Source organism: Arabidopsis thaliana, chromosome 2 (assembly GCF_000001735.4).
Source record: "Arabidopsis thaliana chromosome 2, partial sequence".
Lineage (NCBI taxonomy): Eukaryota > Viridiplantae > Streptophyta > Magnoliopsida > Brassicales > Brassicaceae > Arabidopsis > Arabidopsis thaliana.
The window spans coordinates 7,283,927-7,303,674 of record NC_003071.7 but is presented as its reverse complement, the minus strand read 5'-3'; the positions used below and the strand labels follow the sequence as shown (position 1 = coordinate 7,303,674).

At 34.4% G+C, this 19,748-nt stretch overlaps 5 protein-coding genes and 4 pseudogenes across 13 annotated transcripts; 3 read left to right on the top strand and 6 right to left on the bottom strand.

The window, feature by feature from the left end:
- Positions 1-165: 165 nt before the first annotated feature.
- PIP2;8 (plasma membrane intrinsic protein 2;8) lies at positions 166-2,341 on the bottom strand. Its single transcript, NM_127238.3, has 4 exons — positions 1,749-2,341; positions 1,224-1,519; positions 710-850; positions 166-614 (listed from the first exon to the last, which is right to left on the bottom strand). The coding sequence occupies exons 1-4, from the start codon at positions 2,026-2,028 to the stop codon at positions 495-497; spliced, it is 837 nt and encodes a 278-aa protein (NP_179277.1). The 5' UTR covers positions 2,029-2,341; the 3' UTR covers positions 166-494.
- A 3,470-nt stretch (positions 2,342-5,811) lies between these two features.
- On the bottom strand, positions 5,812-6,696 carry AT2G16840 (annotated as a pseudogene; the record flags this gene model as incomplete). Its single annotated transcript has 1 exon — positions 5,812-6,696.
- A 660-nt stretch (positions 6,697-7,356) lies between these two features.
- Positions 7,357-7,824, bottom strand: AT2G16835 (Aquaporin-like superfamily protein). The gene is made up of 3 exons (NM_127236.1): positions 7,716-7,824; positions 7,508-7,570; positions 7,357-7,427 (listed from the first exon to the last, which is right to left on the bottom strand). Exons 1-3 carry the CDS (start codon positions 7,782-7,784, stop codon positions 7,362-7,364), a joined length of 198 nt encoding a protein of 65 aa, NP_179275.1. The 5' UTR covers positions 7,785-7,824; the 3' UTR covers positions 7,357-7,361.
- A 1,169-nt stretch (positions 7,825-8,993) lies between these two features.
- Positions 8,994-10,052, bottom strand: AT2G16832 (annotated as a pseudogene; the record flags this gene model as incomplete). The annotated part of the gene is made up of 1 exon: positions 8,994-10,052.
- A 640-nt stretch (positions 10,053-10,692) lies between these two features.
- Positions 10,693-11,769, bottom strand: AT2G16830 (annotated as a pseudogene). The gene has a single exon.
- Positions 11,770-12,722: 953 nt separating this feature from the next.
- On the top strand, positions 12,723-13,571 carry AT2G16820 (annotated as a pseudogene; the record flags this gene model as incomplete). Its single annotated transcript has 3 exons — positions 12,723-12,931; positions 13,155-13,324; positions 13,345-13,571.
- Positions 13,572-14,729: 1,158 nt separating this feature from the next.
- On the top strand, positions 14,730-16,263 carry AT2G16810 (F-box and associated interaction domains-containing protein). The gene has a single exon (NM_127233.2). The coding sequence runs from the start codon at positions 14,844-14,846 to the stop codon at positions 15,729-15,731; it is 888 nt and encodes a 295-aa protein (NP_565395.2). The 5' UTR covers positions 14,730-14,843; the 3' UTR covers positions 15,732-16,263.
- An 18-nt stretch (positions 16,264-16,281) lies between these two features.
- On the bottom strand, positions 16,282-17,977 carry AT2G16800 (high-affinity nickel-transport family protein). Its single transcript, NM_127232.4, has 2 exons — positions 17,546-17,977; positions 16,282-17,299 (listed from the first exon to the last, which is right to left on the bottom strand). The coding sequence occupies exons 1-2, from the start codon at positions 17,849-17,851 to the stop codon at positions 16,487-16,489; spliced, it is 1,119 nt and encodes a 372-aa protein (NP_565394.1). The 5' UTR covers positions 17,852-17,977; the 3' UTR covers positions 16,282-16,486.
- A 352-nt stretch (positions 17,978-18,329) lies between these two features.
- Positions 18,330-19,747, top strand: AT2G16790 (P-loop containing nucleoside triphosphate hydrolases superfamily protein). 5 transcript variants are annotated; one of them, NM_127231.2, is made up of 5 exons: positions 18,330-18,497; positions 18,733-18,792; positions 18,865-18,913; positions 19,008-19,087; positions 19,161-19,718. In NM_127231.2, exons 2-5 carry the CDS (start codon positions 18,774-18,776, stop codon positions 19,580-19,582), a joined length of 570 nt encoding a protein of 189 aa, NP_565393.1. In that variant the 5' UTR covers positions 18,330-18,497; positions 18,733-18,773; the 3' UTR covers positions 19,583-19,718. The 5 variants fall into 5 exon arrangements, with proteins under 5 accessions (NP_565393.1, NP_001325318.1, NP_001118331.1 ...); NM_001124859.1 differs by having other exon boundaries at positions 18,438-18,497; positions 18,871-18,913; NM_001335490.1 differs by having other exon boundaries at positions 18,367-18,497; positions 18,733-18,913; positions 19,161-19,747.
- The last annotated feature ends 1 nt before the right edge of the window (position 19,748 follows it).

Below are 19,748 nucleotides of genomic sequence, written 5' to 3'. Positions count from 1 at the left end.
TTCGAAATTTTTGACCTCTTTATCAGAAGGACCACACACACTTCTCTGTCTCTACAATTCTGAAAAGACGAGACGTGATAATGCTTATTGCTAAACTCCAATCCTTATTGCATGCCCCAAGGCTTTAGCTATTATAGTCTATTATTATTCTAACTAAGGAACATGTGTCAATATGTCATATGTGAGTGGTTTATGATCCGACCACCGGATAAGAAGAATCAAGTAACATAAGACAAAAACACCAAGGAATGTTTTATACGAACATGCATGTGGGTTCATATAAACTTGTAACAAATGTTTTAATTCGTACTAAAGTATAAAAGTGAATCATAAGATGCCCTACATGAAAGAAAGCAACGGACAAAGATGAATTAAACCAAATTAAACTATGAAAATGAATAAATCCGATTACATCAAATTAAAACACACAAATATCTCTCATTAAGCACACAAAAAAAAAGATCTCAAATTGTTCTAAGAAGTCTCATGAATCATCAATTGGTTGGGTTGCTGCGGAATGAAGCCAAAGCTTTGATTGCTGCAGCTCTCAAGATATATTGATGGTATGCTGCTGCTGCTAATGCTCCCACGAATGGTCCAACCCAAAAGATCCACTAAAAATTCAAATCCATTAACCCAAAACTTAATTAGTAATTATTCAACAAAAAAATAAGTAAATTGATTGTTAATGAGAGAGAACTATATTTACATGGTCGTCCCAAGCTTTCTCATTGTTGTAGATAACAGCAGCACCAAAGCTTCTGGCTGGATTAATCCCAGTTCCAGTTATGGGGATAGTAGCCAAATGCACCATGAACACAGCAAACCCTATAGGTAACGGAGCCAAAACCTATAAAAATAAAAATATTCAAAAGACTTTTTCAGAAATTAAACAAACCCATGTGAAATCATAAGAAAAAAAATTCAAAAGAATTCAACTTGTTAAAAATTACAAAAATCCATGTCAAACCCTACGATAAATATTCAGAAAAATTCAAGTTTATTAACTACACAAACCTAAATACCTAGAAATATGTTCAAAAATTTCAATCATGAAAAAACAGTAAAGAAAAACCCATCATGAAATCTATGAAAAATTTAGAAAAGAATAACTATTTTTAGAAATTACACAATCACATTTTGAAACCATGAAAGAACAGTAAAAAATTCAGCTTTAGAATAATTATAAATTATACAAAACTGGTTTGCAAAGTTTTACTAACCGGGACGTGAGAGTCACGGGCACTTCTTTTGGGGTCAGTGGCGGAGAAGACAGTGTAAACCAAGACAAATGTGCCAATAATCTCAGCACCAAGAGCAGTTCCGGTGCTATAACCATCAGCTACGGTGTTAGCTCCGCCTCCGAGACGTTTATATGGAGTCATCATAAAGGCCTTAACGAGTCCAACTCCACAAATGGCTCCAAGACACTGAGCCACCATGTAAGCAACTGCTCTAGGGAGCGACACTTTACGAGCCAAGAACAGACCAAATGTCACAGCTGGGTTAATGTGACCTCCTGCAAGTTAACAACTCCATATTAAGTTGTTGAAGATTAAGGTTTAGTAATTTTAGGATAAAGTTTTGTTGAAATATTTTACCAACTTGCTAAAAAGGTATTTTACCAAACAAAAACTTGCTAAAAATGTATCTTTGAATTATAAATGTATCATTGCTAAACAACTTCATATTAAGATCTTGAAACTGAAGTTTATGGAAATTTTTGTGGTTTTTGTGGAAATATTTACCGGAGATACCGGCGGTGCAATAGACGAGGACAAAGATCATGCCACCAAAGGCCCACGCAATGCCGAGTAAACCAACACCGCCACAAGGACCGGTTTGGTTCTTGTGGCCAATGACTGTAGCTACGGTTACATAGAGGAAGAGGAGAGTGGCGATGAACTCTGCGATGATAGCTCTGTAAAAAGACCAGAGCTTAAGCTCAGCCATGTCTAGAAGTGGAGCTGGAGGTGGATCCACGTAGTCTTTGCCATGTCTTCCTTCTTCACTCACTTCTTTTGACATTTTTCTTAGCTCAGCTCTAAGATTTCTCTCTCACTAAAAAGATTAGTTTCTCTCTCTAGTTATGGAGATTTCTTGCATCTTGTGTGTTGCTTTATAAGAAGAGAACATGGAACATAAGGGTACTTTTGGAATATAGGTAATAAATACATTTTGTTTATAATCAAATGGGAGACCTACAAAACCTAAAAGCCAGTCATATCACAATATCCAGGTTTGTTAGGTTTGTAATACTCTGAAGTCTGAACACTCTCATGTAATTGCAATACTCTCAATTTTGTGAAACACACTCCTACATTCTTAAAACCGTTTTCAATCTTACTAGTAATACAAAATACTAATAACCAATGCATGACATAAAAGCTAAATATTGTATGTACTGTAACATTAAATAACATAAATATAATGAAAATAAAACAAAAGCCATGTCGTGTCGTAGCTTTGGTGTAATGAATAAATAAGGTAAAGGAGATTGAGAGTACAAATTGGTGGGACATAGAAGCCGTTGGTCCATGTGAAGGTGAGAGAGATTTGTCATCCAACTAAATGACTAATCACCAACGGTTATATTTCTTTCTTTTCCCTATTACTATATGAACATACTCTCTTTCTTTTGTTTCTTTTTTGGACATAAGTTTCAACTATCTCGTCGTATATTACAAACTATCTGGTGTTTTACAAAAGTTAATTAAGAATTTAAACATTCGTTTCTAACCACTAAGACCATCTCCAATTTGGGCCAGCACTAGCCCGTGCCTACGTGTATGATATTGAAAGATTGGCCTACGGCCTATAATTACTACAAAAAATCAAAGACATATTTTATGAGTAGAAAAACTTGAATCACAGCTTTTTTTTTTGTGTACTATCACAGCTCTTAGTGAAAGAGTTAATGGAAGTTTTCAAAAATAGTAGCTAAAATAAAAAAATATGGAAATATAAGAATAATCAATTGGTAAATATCCTTTTCATTATATTTGTTTCATCTAGTATCATTTTATTTTATTTTCAAAATAAACAAAGCATGTTTTAGAATTTGACAAACCATGCGCAGTTTGTAACTACAGTAAAACCTCTATAAATTAATAATGTCAGGACCAAAATTTTTTTTAATTTAGAGAGATATTAATTTATCGATAAATTAATAATTATTAATTTATGGAGATATTTTACAAATTTGTAATTTTTTACAAAAATTTGATCTAAAAGGTAGTTTCTCTATACACTCAATAATTTTTCTAAAAATCAATTACAAGTAGAAAACCTTTATTATGTTTAAAACAAAAAAAAAACTTTTTTATACGTAGTAAAATAATTAGAATTAAATTTTACACAGAATTAATATAAATTATATAAATTGAAGAAAAATAATACTAAAGTCATATTTTACTAAGTTTTACATAATATTGATGAGACCATATATTTACATAGGATTTTCAAAAAAATTATTATCTTATTAATTTATCGATTTGTATACATTTATACACTGGTCCCAACTCGGGACAGGAAGAATTTATTAATTTATAGAGGTTATTAATTTATCGAATATTAATTTATAGAGGTTTTAAAATAGACTTGAAATTCTAGATTCATAATTATATTTTATTTTGAATTATGTTTTCGATTATTTTTTCTACCCTAGTTACTCTTTTTTTGGAAGATGATGGCTATTAAATTCTTTAACATGAATTGAAGAACGAAGATCCCAGCCTCTATATAGGTATGCCTAGATCTAGTTTGTTAGTATTTGTTTGTTGATCCTGACTTCAAATTCGATTATTCACTGTGATTGCTTTTATGCCTCAAGACACTTGAATCGCATAGATCTTGCTAAATTTGGATATCGAGTATGTAGAATTTTGTTGGATTGATTAGGTTCGGTCGAGATGTCTTTGATATTTATCTGTTCTCCTCAATTTATTTTTGTATAGCAATTAAGCTTTGTACTTACAGAAGCAGCAAGTTGACGCCAAAAGTTAATGACTCGAATTGTGCATGTGTTGTACATCACAATTTTGATTAACTCTTATACATGTGTTATGAATCATAATTGTGAGTTCGAAGGAATAATTGGATTATATGCCCAAAATCTTAAGAAAATTGTAATTAAAAATTCAGAAAACGATAATAAAATAATTTTATTAATTAGTTAATACAAATATTATTTAAATTCAAAAATTTAACTATTCATATCAACAAATTATATACTCAAAAATTATTATGCCTATGTGTTTAGACTCCAAAGCTAATGTAGTAGAAGAAAAACCACCAAAGCCTAAGAAGAAGAATCGAAGGCCAAAGAAGAATATGAAGAAGAATGAGACCTCCAACAATGTCAATAGGAGAAAGAGAAGAAGAAGAAGGAAAAAAAGAATGACAGCTCACCACCTTCTTTCAATGTCAACAACTTCGGTGATTCTCAGTTTCATAGGTTCTTCTTGAACCATTGTTGTCTCTCTCTCGCTTTGGCATTCCATCAAACACATTTCGTGCTTGACTTTTTATTTTTCTTCTAACTCCCGCCAAAAGTATTTGGGCCGTACTACTAGGCCTTTACTTTTGTTTCTTTGACGGAACGTTATGACTTTTCTTTTTGGGGTTTATTACCAAAATGAACATCAATTATCTCTATTTATGGGATCTCAAATCTATGAATTTCTCTCTCTAAAATGTTTTCTTGTTTTACAATTAGCTTAGATTTGCTTAGTAAGATAGTAAAAAGATCACAGGGCCTGGGCTTCATTCCTCATTGCCTATAACTCTCTCAAGTCTCAAACCAAATCACCTCGTAGAATATTTGCAACGCAACCAGTGAACCGAATCATATAGGGCTTCCCAATATGAATTCTACAACGTTATTATCTTATTACAATCTCATAATCCTACTAGGCATGGAGTCTAAACCGAATCATATATGGTTTGCAATTTATTCTCAAGCCTTTTGTTCTCCAATCTCCCCTTTCCTTTTAACAAAAATTAGGTAGGATCCGGACGGATTAAATTGTATACTTGAAATTCATTTTTCATTTCGTTAACACTAATATGTTTGATGTATGTATGTAATATAAATAGAGAATCAGTGAAGCAGTATAAATTTGTTGAGTTTGTCTATATTTTGACAACTTGCTAACTCTTGATATTCAAATTTAAATCAAACACATATTATTACTTTTTTTTTACAATGTATTAAATCATATAAGGTAACATAATTTTGTTTTTCTAACATGATTTAGTTTTTTAAAGTAATCATCTAATTACATAAAATAGAATATTTTTCTATTTTATAATTAATTATATTCTGTTTTATAATTAATTATAAATCCTTATCATTTTTATATTTACTTTTCTATTAATTTACGTGTAAATGTCAAGTAAAGAGATGGAAATTGTTTTGGTCATATTGTTTAATAAATGATTTCTATTTTAGTTTAGTTTTTCAGTTTCTATAAAATAATTTATTTTATTATAAATTCTAAATATCTAAATATCTAAATTTGGTGATAACTAATTTATTTTATTATAAATTCTAAGTATCTAAACACTTTTATGTTTTTTATTTGTCAACCACATGTTAATTAAAAAATAATTTCATGATTGGTTGCCAAATTAGGAAGAATAGAGTTTACCAAAATAATTTTTAAAAATAACACTCTAGAATAACCGTCTAAATAGTCCACATGAACATTACATAAACGAGAAATAAAAGAGTGCGAGAAGAAGGATAAAGAGAGACGGGTCGTAGCAATCCAAAATCATCTAGCAGATTCGAAAAATCAGGCCATTCTTCATGTGACAGATCGAACCATCGAGACTAACTCTGAACATTCTGTTTCAAACACGTGACAATCAATCCTTCTTGAAAGGATATTATTCATTTCCCAAATAAACGCTTCCACTCCGAATAGTTGGATATGATAGATTGAATCCCGCATCTTATAGATTGAATTCGGCTGTCCAAAACTTCCGTAGTAGTGCTAAGTTCAATCGGTTCCAATTGAGGTTCTTCCCACATTAATCGTTTAATTGTTTCATCTTCCATCTCACATCGTTTGCAAATAATATAGCAACGTTTCCCATCACCGCGTCCTCTGTTTTAAAAATCTCCATGGTAGTCCCGGTTTCCATAATTTGTTTTCGTATTAGTGTACCTTAGTTTGTTTTTGGTTGTCTTGAGTTTCTTCTTTATCGCATACACGTTCTTCATAAACTTTAAGACGTCCGACGATGTCTTCAAAACTTGTGGTTTTAAGATCTAAAATTTGCTCGAGAGATGCCACGATGTGGATATATCTTTTACGCGGGAGGCTTTTCAGAAACGTCTTGATAAGTTTTGATATTTCCCCCCAATGCAGCTGACTTCGACGTTATCTCAGAGAGTTTTTCTGAGAAGGCATCAATAGTCTCGGAGTTTTTCATCTTGAGGCGATCGAATTCTTAATGATTAAGCTTTGTAGTCTCGCTTCTTTTACTTTGTTTGCTCCTACATGCTTTGCTTTTATTGCTTCCCAAACCTTCTTTGTCATAACTCATATATAGCTCTCCAATTTTTACGACCAGCGCCTCGGGTATTGATTGGAAAAGCAAGTGCATAGCTATTTCATTCTTCTCGCTATCAGTTTCAACTGTCTCAATGATCTCCCATGCCTTGTGTACCTTGAGTGCAATCTTCATCTTTATAGCCCAACATGTGTAGTTTATCGAGGTAAGCATGAGCACTGGATTGATGAGGATCCTCCTCCTTCTTTCGGTCTTCCCGTTGTGACGGTAAGTTCGGACATCTTCTTTGTTCACGTTCCTTCTTATGATCTCACAAACACACTACAAGACTCTGAAACCAAATATAGTTAAAAGAAGATTAAGAACTCAAAGATCAAATAAAACCTCTCTTTTATTAGCTTAGAAAAACCTCTCAAAACCTAAACTCTCTTAATCTCTCAAACTCTTAACCTCATAAGTTATGCTACAACTTAGCATCTCCTTATATAAGAGTCTCTCATAAAGAAATCCTAATCCTACTAGAACGCTTATTTAGATAACTCCTAAATATAACTTTAGATAACTGCTAAAGTTACTAGTCCTAATCTCTTTAAAGACTTGAGGCTTAAGTTAACTTCAAGCTTAATTCAATATACCATGACAAGAACTTTGGTCACACGCGGAAGAACAATTTTCTCCGTAGGATCCGACTTGTGTCCGATCAGTTTGTTGGTAAAGGAGAAGAGGCTTTGATATATTATCCTTAGGAGAAGAAGAGTTTGTTTAATCTTGTGCAAGTGAGATTGGGCTTAGGGTTTACTACGCCGATGAAAAGCTTCCTCCTTTGAAACCGGCGTTAGCTACTCTTGAGACGGTGTTGGCGGAAAAGGCGCAGGAGACGACGGCAGAAGCTCGAGACGAGTCGTCTCAGCAACCACCAGAGATTAATGACAGATTGACAGTCCAGCTGAATTGAAAGAAACCGTGGAACCACCACAATCTACACCGGGGGAGGGTTCGCCAGTCGAGGGTCCCATGCCAAACGAGGAAACTTCACCAGATTGTATCTCTCTTGCATTGATAGCTAGTTTATGTTAGTATGCTTAAATCAGCATAAATAAAAATAGTCTGAGTCTTTCTATAATTTTAAAGATAGTTCAAAATGTGGTTGTGTCTCTTTATTTTAGTACAAATAAAGTCTTTTATTTTATAACAGCAATACCAAAGCTTTTAGCTGGATTAATTCCAGTTCCAGTTATGGGGATAGTAGCCAAATGGACCATGAACACAGCAAACCCAATAGGTAACGTACGGAGCAAAAACCTAAAAAAATTGAAATATTAATCAAAAGATTTTAAACTTTTATAGAAATTACACTAAACGATGTGGAAACATATGGAAAAGTATTCGAAATATTCAATAGAATTCAACTTTGTTAGAAATTACACAAACCCATGCTGAAAAAAATTCAAAATTCAAAAATATTTACAGTCAGTTAAAAATTACAAAAACCCATGTGAAACCTAAGAAAAATATTCAGAAGAATTCAACTTTATTCGAAACTACAAACCCATTTATAAAAAAGAAATTTTCACAGGCTGAAAAAAGAATTGCTCTCATGATTTTGCAAAGTGAGATGTGGTCTTCACCGTTTGTCTTTTGAATGGTTTTTGGTCCAAAATATTCTTAATGGGATCAACCAAACCCCACAGCAGTTAGTTTTGATTTAGTTTCTATGGTTCAGTTTTTAAAAAAAAAAAAAACTGAAACGAAGAAACCGAAGAAGAAGAAAAAGAGGAAGAGAAAGAGATGGAGAGATTTGAAAGAGAAGTAGAAAGAAGTTCAAACTTCATTATCCACTTCTTCATATTTCGCACCTCTCCATTGAACTCCAAAATTGAGGAAGAAATTTCTTGTTTTCAGAGATGAACAAAAATTGAAAAAACAAATCTCAGAGATTCAAACAATTTAGCTTTTTAAACTAAAGATATTCTAGGTTTACAAGATTTATATATAAATAGTAATTAAAACGTATAAAAAATGAGATTTTGAGAAAACTAGTAAAGATGGCCGCAAAATTAGGTTTGCAGAAAAGGATACACAGGTTGAAGATGACTGGAAAATTACAATTATACACTTTATTAAATTTCTTCTGTGTACGTATATTCAATTTACAGTGTACGTACACAAAATTATTTAGTCGAACGTATATGGTACGATTTCTAATAACTCAAGCTATTTTATTACGTATTCTTATATCTCAATAATCTCCATACATACAAAATAATTAAATAGAAATAGATGGTGAAATAATATTTGTTCCTCATATTGAAAGTTATGTACGTATATGTGTAATAATGTACGTATATTTTTGTTGGTAAATTAATGTATGTACATGTGTAATAATATACGTACATCTTTGTTTGTAAATTAAATTATTAAGAAAATTTAATTGATACAATATTAAACCAATATTGGCAGTGGGTGAGATATATTCTAAGACGTTCATACGATGTGATTTTGAAACATTCTGAATTCTTGACGACATGAGCAGTCAAATGTCATGGACAAGTATCATCAACGCATACCATCACCAATCTTGTAGGATATGACCTAGGTTGCTTGTAGCAAAAAGATTGTTTGATTGCGAGATAAGACATTGTTTGTTGTATGACTTTTCTGTTCTTAAAAACACTCTCCAATCTATAGTGTACGTACATTGGTACAAACCATGTTGACACATACTTCTTGGAGTCACAGCTGGTGTACGGTCACCCGGGTGAGAAATGTTATCTCCGCCAGGTACACGTTGACTTGTGTACGTACACTCTGCCAACAGAAGACTGAATTCCCTTGGATGTTGAACAGTCAGCTGTGTGAGAATGACGTTCTCCTCAACATTCCCTATTCCATATTCTTCTACAATTTCATCGCTCCACTTCTTGTAATCATATCTTTGCCACTACTTTCACTACCATCAATAGTAGGATCGATGGTACTTCCCCCATAGATCCATCGTCACACTGATAATCATCATACCCATCACCATCTTCGTTGTCCCCCCAACTTCATCCTCATCTGTTTTATCGTCTTCAATGTCGTCTTGCTAATCTACGGCCTCATTATTTTCATCAACATTTAAAACACTATCACACACACGGTCACTTTCAGCATCGTCACCATGAGTCCTAGAGACATTATTCCCGAGTGTCTTGACGGTTGTAATGAAAGAGACAAACAAATTGAGAGAAGGATACCCACCACGAATAAAAAAAATCGTATCCCACCCTCACTTGACTGTCAATGTAGACAGGAGGGCGTTTAGTATCTATCATCACTAACATCTCTCCCGGTATCCATTAACTAATTATGAGATTGATCTCTATGGACTTCAAACTGAAAGTCTCGCTTAGTGTACATACAAATTCCGTGTACGTCATGTTTTCCTTAACATGTACACAGCGACCAAACATGTCTTCCTCTGGTTCAAATTTCCATTTTTTTTCTTTGCATCTCCACTCACCGACCATAGTAAATACGAGATTATCCATTACCCAACTGCATCATAAATTTAGGAGAAACCCAATAAATGCAACTGAAAACATGATTATATCGACAAAAACAAATAGAATTTCGATATACACACTTATAAACATAAATATCTACACATTTACCATTTTTAACCAACAAAATTAGAAATAAATAAATTCTGGATTTTTCTATAAAAAACAAAATTGATTTCGAACACAATGAAGATCATAGTGTATTATAACAAAACAAATCTTTAAAACTTCATTACTTACACGATAATGCTTGTCTTGGCCCCAAACTTCGTAAATAAACAAGATCAACACATCTTCAACATCAATGTACGTTCCCAATTAATGTTTGTTTCTGGGTTCATCTTTAACTCAACAATTATTATCAATAATTTTATAATATTATAATATGTAATGATGATTTTGCATTAATTGTGACAAGAGTCAGGTCGAAACTTTTTGGGCCATTAAATGTTGATGTCATTTAGTTTTTAAAGAAAAAAATCTCCCTTCTAACTGTACAGCCGCGCTCCTCAAAGTGAAACAAAAATATTTCCAACTAAACCGGAACAGTGTACCTAACTAAATCTGACTAACTAAACTGTACATTCAATAGTTTCTCAACTGTAACAGCAAGGGTAAAATGGTCAAATTTTAGCTGAAAAGACAAAACGTGAAAACCACATCAGACTTTGCCAATCCCTGAAAATAAAACATGGTCAAAGGGTGTGGCCTGCAAATTACCCTTTACATATATATATATATATATACCCAAAAATAGATTGTTTGAACATATCAACTTTGTTACACAAATCCATCCTGAAAAATATTCAAAAGAATTCAATTTTGTTAGAAATTACTCGGCCCCATTTTGGAAACAATGAAATAACATTCAGAAGATTTCAACATAAAAGATATTACACAAAACCATTTGAAATGTTTTACTAACCGGAACGTGAGAGTCACGCGCGCTTCTTTTGGGGTCAGAGGCAGAGAAGACAGTGTAAACCAAGACAAATATGCCAATAATCTCAGCACCAAGAGCTGTTCCGGTGCTGTCCATCAGCTACGGTGTTAGCTCCGCCTCCGAGACGTTTGTATGGAGTCATCATGAAGGCCTATATAATATTGGATGGTGTATAAGGATCGATATTAAGGTCGCCATCCTCAGCTCTGATGACAGATTCTTTAATAGCAGGTATGATATAAAGTTGTCTGGTGCTACGGTTATAGATCCGCACGTTTAACTCATACATGAAGCAAATAAAGCCATGAAGAAAACGTGGGTCGTAGCCACCCATCCTACGGATGGTCACATCTTGGTCGAATACTATGGTAGCCAAAGACAACGAGCTTGGAGCGGCGGATAGGAGCCGAGACTTGGAGTAGTAGTTGGTATCCAATAAAGACATGTAAAGACGAGGTTGAGATGAGAGCTTAAGGAAACGGCTGCAAAAATATGTGGAGGACAAGTGAGATGACCAAAACTTAGAGACACACTTGAATTTCAACACTGATTTTGGAGGTAATTTTGTCAGAATCTCGATCAGGAGATCCTGAGGAATTTCTGGTGCAACACAATTTTTCCAATCGTGCTTTCTTTTAAACTTTTTCTTTTATTAACCTCTACTTCTTCTTCTTCTTCTTCCATATGTTCGACCCTATTTTCTATTGCAGCTTGCATGGCTCTTTCTCTAGGTCTTCTTCTTCTCAACTTCATCCTCTCTGTTCAAAGAGACAAACGCGCCATAGTTTTAGGATTTTAAGGGTTTTTGTGACGATAACGATTCCTTTTATACTCCCGATGATTAAAATCTCATAATATCCCTTGTTTCTTAAAACTTTTTGCTTAAATATAATTTTTTCCCAAAACTAATTTGATTTCTTTCTAAAAACAATTTGGAAAAATTAAGAGAATTTATTTACTTTCAATTATGTTTTTGTTTGTTCACATAATTGTGCCACACCCTTTGACCATGTTTTATTTTCAAGGATTGGCAAAGTGAAAGGTGGTTTTCACGTTTTGTCTTTTCAGCTAAAATTTGACCATTTTGCCCTTGCTGCTACAGCTGAGAAACTGTTGAATGTACGGTTTAGTTAGTCAGATTTAGTTAGGTACACTGTTCCGGTTTAGTTGGAATTATTTTTGTTTCACGTTGAGGAGTGTGGCTGTACAGTTAGAAGGGAGATTTTTTCCATTAAAAACGAAATGACATCAACATTTAATGGCCCAAAAAGTTTAGACGTGACTCTTGTTATAATTAATGCAAAATCATCATTACATGTTATAATATTATAAAATTATTGATAATAATTGTTGAGTTAAAGATGAACCCAGGAACAAACATTAATTGCGAACAAACATTGATATTCAAGAAGTGTTGATCTTGTTTATTTACGAAGTTTGGAGCCAAGATAAGCATTATCGTGTAAGTAATGAAGTTTTAAAGATTTTTTTTGTTATAACACACTATGATCTTCATTGTGTTCGAAATTAATTTTGCTTTTTTATAGAAAAACCCAAAAATATTTTATTTTTAATTTTGTTGGTTGAAAATGATAAATGTGTAAATAATTATGTTTATAAGTGTGTATCTCGAAATTCTATTTGTTTTTGTAGATATAATCATGTTTTCAATTGCATTTACTGGGGTTCTCCTGAATTTATGATGTTGTTGGGTAATGGATATTCCCGTATTTATTATGGTCGGTGAGTGGAGATGCAAAGAAGAAGAATGGAAATTTAAACTAAAGGAAGACATGTTTGGTCGTTGTGTACGTGTTAAGGAAAACATGACGTACACGGAATTTGTACGTACACTAAGCGAGGCTTTCAGTTTGAAGTCCACAGAGATCAATCCCATAATTAGTTACAGGATGCCGGGAGAGATGTTAGTAATGATAGATACTAAACGCCCTCCTGTCTACAATGACAGTCAAGTGGGGTTGAATACGTTCTTTATGATTCGTGGTAGGTATCCTTCTCTCAACTTGTTTGTCTCTTTCATTACAATCGTCAAGACACTCATGAATAATGTCTTTAGGACTCATGGTGACGATGCTGAAAGTGACCGTGTTTCAAATGTTGATGAAAATAATGAGGTCGTAGATGAGTAAGACGACGTTGAAGACGATAAAACAGATGAGGATGAAGAGGAGGGGGACAACGAAGATGGTGATGGGTATGATGATTATCAGGGTGACGATGGATCTATGGGGAGAAGTGCCTTCGATCCTACTATTGATGGTAGTGAAAGTAGTGGCGAAGATTATGATTACAACAAGTGAAACGATGTAATTGTAGAAGAACATGGAATAGGGAATGTTGAGGAGAACGTCATTCTCACACCAGGGGAATTCAGTCCTCTGTTGGCAGAGTGTACGTCCACAAGTCAGCGTGTACCTGACGGAGATAACATTTCTCACTCGGGTGACCGTACACCAGCTGTGACTCCAAGAAATATGTGTAAACATGGTTTGTACCACTGTACGTATACTATAGATTGGGAAGTGTTTTTAAGAACAGAATAATCATACAACAAACAATGTCTTATCTTAGCCACTGCCAATATTGGTTTAATATTGTATAAATAAATTTTTCTTAATAATTTAATTCACAAACAAAAATGTACGTATATTATTACACATGTACATACATTAATTTACCAACAAAAATGTACGTACATTATTTCACCATCTATTTTTATTTAATTATTATGTATGTATTGAGATTATTGAGATATAAGAATACGTAATAAAATAGTTTGAGTTATTAGAAATCGTCACATATACGTTCCAATAAATAATTTTGTGTACGTACACTGTAAATTGAATATACGTACACAGAAAAAATTCGATGAAGGGTATAATTATAATTTTCCAGTCATCTTCAACCTGTGTATCCTTTTCTGCAAACCTAATTTTGCGGCCGTCTTTATCAGTTTTCTCAAAATCTCATTTTTTTTACGTTTTGATTACTATTTATAAATAAATCTTGTAAACCTATACTATCTTTAGTTTAAAAAGCTAAAGTGTTTGAATCTATGAGTTTTTTTTTTTGCATTTTGTTCATCTCTGAAAACAAGAAATTTGTTCCTCAATTTTGGAGTTCAATGGAGAGATGTCGAAATATGAAGGAGTGGATAATGAATTTTGAACTTCTTTCTACTTCTCTCTCGAATTTCTCCGTCTCTTTCTCTTTTTCTTCTTCTTCGATTTCTTTGTTTCAGTTTTTTTTTTTTTTTTCAAAATTGAACTACAGAAACTAAACCGAAATCAAGTGCTGTGTGGTTTGGTTGCTCCCATTAAGAGTATTTTGGTCTGAAAACAACTGAAAAGACAAACGGTGAAAACCATATCTCACTTTGACAAACCATGAGAACAATTTTTTTTCATCCACTTATGTGAAAATTTCTTTTGTCTTACATATAAAACCTAGAAAGTGAAATTCTAGGTTCTATGAAATCTAAGATCATACCGAAAAAAATATATATGATATATAAATTTATCAAAAGAAAAAGAAAGAATTCATTTGTTTATTAATCCGCAGTTGAACCAGATCAACCAGCTAACCCGATAACCCGAAAGTTACTTAGGTTCACAATTTGGGTCGGGTTGATCTATATACATAGCAACATGATGGAAGACTCGTGACCGTCATCACTCTTCAAACCCTAATTTGCTACTTCTCTGCTCTTGTCCGTGTGAGTCTAGGCCGACTAACTCTGTCTTGTCTCAACATCTGAAACAAGGATATAAAGTTTGTGGGTGCTTCCAAAGTGGAGATTGTTGTTGTGCCACATAATGGGATTTTCCTTTCTCCTTGCCACGGTACAAAAGGAGAGAATGAAGAGGAGGTCGAGAACAAGAAGTAGAAGTAGACGAAGAGCGAAGCAAGATCCGAAAACTTGGGTCGCAAGATATATCCCTCAGGATCTACTGATCGAGATTCTGACGAGATTACCTCCGAAGTCAGTGATGAGATTCAAGTGTGTCTCAAAGTTTTGGTCATCTCTCTTGTCCTCCAGATATTTTTGCAACCGTTTTCTCATCGTCCCATCTCAACCTCAACCTAGTCTTTACATGTGCCTATTGGATCGATACAACTACTCTAAGTCTCTCATCTTATCATCTGCTCCAAGCACGTCTCCGTATTCCTTTGTATTCGACCAAGATCTAACCATCCGTAAGATGGGAGGTTTCTTCTTGCGGATTCTTCGTGGCTTCATTTTTTTCACTAGAAATTTAAAGGCGCGTATCTATAACCCCACCACTAGACAACTTGTGATCTTACCTACCATAAAAGAATCTGATATCATAGCAGGACCTCCTTATAACATCCTCTATTTTATCTGCCATGACCCTGTTAATGATCGGTACAAACTACTCTGCACAGTTAGTTATGCATCAGACAATGATTTGCAAAATTTAAAGTCAGAGCTTTGGATTTTCGTACTAGAAGCAGGGGGTTCGTGGAAAAGGGTTGCAAATGAGTTTCCTCATCATGTTCCTTCACATCTTGATTTGAATATGAATGGAGTTTTGTATTTTTTGGCTTGGACTGATCCACATACTTGTATGCTTGTTAGTTTCGACGTTAGGTCTGAAGAGTTCAATACGATGCAAGTACCACGCAATGCTGGAGACACACTACCTAGACAAGAGAAGGGTGTAGTTAATAGAGTATGGTGAGAATGTAGCTGTTCTTGATTTCACCGATCTCCGAGTGAATGGTAAGATGGATTTGTGGGTTGTGGAAGATGCCAAGAAGAAGGAATGGTCGAGGAAGACTTTTGTTTTGCAGCCCTCTCAGATGCATTTAGACGTCACTGATAATATATGGGCAGCAAAAGGTACATCTATAAAAGGCAAGGTCATCTTGGTACCAAAGAAGTTGTTTTCTTCTCCCTTTTACTTTCTCTACTATGACCTGCAAATCAATGATTTGAAAAAGGTTGAGGTCAAAGGAATACCAGATCGTTGGTTTAGTAACCCTGTAAGGACCAGATATATGGACATGGAGCTTATGGATCCAAGTGAGAGCATCATGTATCTGGAAACTTGAAAACTTGGGTATCAAGCGATATAATTAGAGTTAGCTATCAAATAATTTGTTTCTTTAGTGGATTGCATCGAAAATTTTCGGATTATTTAGGTAATAATTTATTGATTTTGTATGCAATAATTGTGATGCATTACTTTACAAAGATTTAACCATTCTTTTATCAAAAATCATTCCATCGAGCAAATCAACCCTTAAGAGAGGAACATGACAAAACATACTTTATATATAACATTCATTAGTTCGGTAAAAAGATTGGGGGAGCCAAACTCAAACTTGTATTTGATTGAAGAAAAAGATTCTGAAGCAAAGATACAAATTTTGTTGGTACATGCAAAAAATCTTATCCTACAGAGAGAGCTACAAAGACTTGACGATGTTTTCTTCAATACAGGCTGAATCCAAAGAACTGGCTGACAATAATTGCCAATCCAAGTCCAATGGCCACAAGAGAAGATGCCCACGTTAGTTTCTCAGTGATCCTAGGAACTTTCTCTTTCAACGCTTCGCTACACGACCCAATAAAAACTGTGTAGCTTCCCATCGCAATCACCGTCCCAATCAAGAACATGATGAGAAACGAAGCACCGGCTATCCGAGAAGGAAGAGCCAATGCAGGCAATACCATCATCAGAGCATCCGGTTGCAGGCCATGAACAATCCCAGTCGCAAATGTCGCAAACCCTATCTTTTTCTTCTTTAAGCTTTTCTCATCTGTTTCCCCATTCTCCAAAGTAACAACACATGGTTCCGGCATCTCAGAAGCTTCTTTGATTCCCATAGCACCAATCACAAGGAGAGTCAAACCAACAACTCTTGTACCCCAAGTTCTTATAACTTCAATGTGGAGCCTATCTTTTAGAAGCAGAAACAATAAACCAAAGATGAGCTGACCAGCGTCATGACCACATCCCCAAAGAGCTCCAACCGCAGCACTCTCCATTCTCGTCCGTCCAATCGAAAGTGGAGCCAAAGCAGCAAGGTGATCAGGTCCAGATAACGTGTGTAAGCAACCAGCAAAGAAACCAGTCCAAGCACTTGTCAATACTTCAGTCCTGAGGAGTTTTCCACCAACCACAGCAGCTCCACCAGAATTAGTAGCCGTTTGAAAGCTAGCGAAAGCAGGCGGCACAAGAATGGGATTAAGCAAAAGCGCAGCTATAGCAGAGACTAATATAACCATTCCTGCCGATATGGTCTACAAGAAACACACAAATTTGCACACATCAGATACAGAACAGTGAACAATCTCAAGGTAAAGTACACAATACTCGATCACGAAACCCTAAACTTCTAGTAATCAATCCAATGGTTTCTTGAAACAATTGAAACCTATAAGCATTGACGCTCTTCTCCAGAAACACCAAATCTAGTAACTGAAACCATAACCTATATAACCAATACACAGAGACGTAAATGGAGAAGATTCATAGTTGTGAATTACCTTGCGTTGCTCAAAACTGCTCACGATCCGTTGGATAAATCCTGGATTAGGTTTCGACGCATCGGTTTGAGAAGAAGCAATCAAGAAATTACTACTCTGATTCAATCCTGGAGATGTATCCGGCGATGGATTCTGACGGAAGAAGCAGGAAATGGAGCTGATTCGGCGTGACTCGAGACGGCGAGAGGAGGGAAAAGTACTAAGATTCGTTGAGTGGAGACGGTGGAGTAATAAGGGAGATGGTCTTGATTGGAATTTGGAGGGAGCAATTGAGTGAGAAGAAGGAGGTTGCAAAAGCCTATCCATGGCGGCGTCTACTTCTCTTTTTGTCCGATAAGCTTATCGGAGGTTTCTCAGAGCTTAAGGAAGAGAGTGAGACTTTGCTCTCAATCGGTGAGGATAAAACTTTTTTTTTCTAAAAATATATTTTGTTGCTTCCTTATCAATCAATAAAATATTAGTTAATTATAGGAATGGAAATTAACTAAAGTAAATGTTGATCTTATATAAAAAAAAGTATTAAAATATAATACTATTATTCATGTTCAGTTTTGGTGAAGAATATTTTTGTTGTATAGTTTTTACTTTTTTATTTATTGAAAGAAGGTAGAGAATAGTGTAGAAACATGCATGTATAAGAGAAATTGTATTTTTTAATTGAAATTTTTTTTATGAAAAAAAGATTTATCAATTTACATTCAAAAAAAAAAAAAAAATTGTCAATAATTGTGTATTTTTATAATCATTTTCCATCTTTGGTCCTACCTCTCTTGCAAAGTCACGTCTCACCACCTAATCAGTTTATTATTATTTTATTAGATTTTTATCAATTCTAATCCAATTCACCTAATCTAGCGAATTTTGTGAATTTCGTCTTTGATCAAGAAAACGTATCCAATTGCTTCACCATTGGTGGTGTTGTGGAGAGTCAAGAAACACAAAAAGAATCTCAGTAAGTCGTCTCTCACAGAAAACTAAATTTTGCTTAGTAAGTTTTGAAACGTATAATAAACATTGATCCGTACAGTTTTGTTCTTGATTTCAAAATTAGGGATTTTTTTCTTTCGTTTCCACCGTTACTTATTGAATTTGAGTCATATACTCCTCTCAGATGAAATTAGGAAATATTGAAGAATTATAAGCTAAGATTGAGAGTTAATAGATATGTTTACTTTTCTTGATCACAGATTGTTTTCTTCAAGAATCACCAAAACCTGTTTCATCAAGCATGTCGGCTAAAAATGACGGTAAGCTCCAATATTGTTATTATGGTCCATTAATGTAAATGATCTCATCAGTTTTGTTGCTCATTGTCATAGTGACAGGTAAAGTCATTGCGATTATGGGCGTAAGTGGCGCAGGGAAATCGTAAGCTGTTTTTATTCCTTCTTCTCATTTGTACTATTCTCTTCTACTTTGAAGAAAGATCATTGATGTTTATTGTTTTGTTTCACTTTGTTAGTACCATAGGTAAAATGTTGGGGAAAGCTCTATCTTGCGATTTTCTTGATGCTGATGATTTTCATTCTTTATCAAACAGAGGTAACAGAATCGATATTACTTTTGACGAATCTGTTGGGAAAATTTCATGTGTTAACACTAATTGTTCAACTAGATAAGATGCGTCAAGGCATTGCTCTTTCAGATGAAGACCGAATGCCATGGCTTGAAAAAATACAAGAGAGTTTGCGAAAACGTTTACTCGATGGAGAAACCGTTGTTCTCGCATGTTCTTCTTTGAGAAAACAGTATAGAGAAATCTTGAGAGGTTCTGATCCTGATTACAAACCGGGAAGCTATACGAGTTGCAAGGTTACGTTTGTTTTATTGGAAGGTAATGCAGAGGTGATTGCTGCTCGGTTACAGAAGAGAGCTTCCGAGGAAGAACATTTCATGCCTCTTACTCTTCTTCAGTCTCAGTTTGATCTGCTTCAAGCTGATGAATGTGAAAAGATATTCAAAATCAGTGTGGTTCTAAGCCCTGAAGTTATAGTCAATACAATTCTTGAAATGGTAGCAAATTCTTTGAACCCTTGAGGTAAAGACTTGTGAAATTCTCAGCACATAGTATTGTTACTATTCATCTTTGTATTCTACATATATAAATAAGCAAAATCTTACTTCCTGAGTATTCAAGTTTTATTGAACTCTCATAATAAAAATGGTATTGTTTATGTGTACTATGTCACATCATATAGCAAGT

Bases quoted from the DNA above. Each gene is read 5' to 3' on its own strand.
- AT2G16810 (NM_127233.2), top strand. From the start codon at position 14,844: ATGGGATTTTCCTTTCTCCTTGCCACGGTACAAAAGGAGAGAATGAAG.
- AT2G16790 (NM_001335490.1), top strand. From the start codon at position 18,831: ATGATCTCATCAGTTTTGTTGCTCATTGTCATAGTGACAGGTAAAGTC. The intron at 18,914-19,007 runs GTAAGCTGTTTT...TCACTTTGTTAG, and splicing joins GTAAGTGGCGCAGGGAAATC to TACCATAGGTAAAATGTTGG. The intron at 19,088-19,160 runs GTAACAGAATCG...TTGTTCAACTAG, and splicing joins TCATTCTTTATCAAACAGAG to ATAAGATGCGTCAAGGCATT.
- AT2G16800 (NM_127232.4), bottom strand. From the start codon at position 17,851: ATGGATAGGCTTTTGCAACCTCCTTCTTCTCACTCAATTGCTCCCTCC. The intron at 17,300-17,545 runs GTAATTCACAAC...TGTTTCTTGTAG, and splicing joins GCAGTTTTGAGCAACGCAAG to ACCATATCGGCAGGAATGGT.
- AT2G16835 (NM_127236.1), bottom strand. From the start codon at position 7,784: ATGGTCCATTTGGCTACTATCCCCATAACTGGAACTGGAATTAATCCA. The intron at 7,571-7,715 runs GTTATAAAATAA...TCAATGCAAGAG, and splicing joins CTAAAAGCTTTGGTATTGCT to AGATACAATCTGGTGAAGTT. The intron at 7,428-7,507 runs GTGTAGATTGTG...GTGGTTGCTGAG, and splicing joins GACTGGCGAACCCTCCCCCG to ACGACTCGTCTCGAGCTTCT.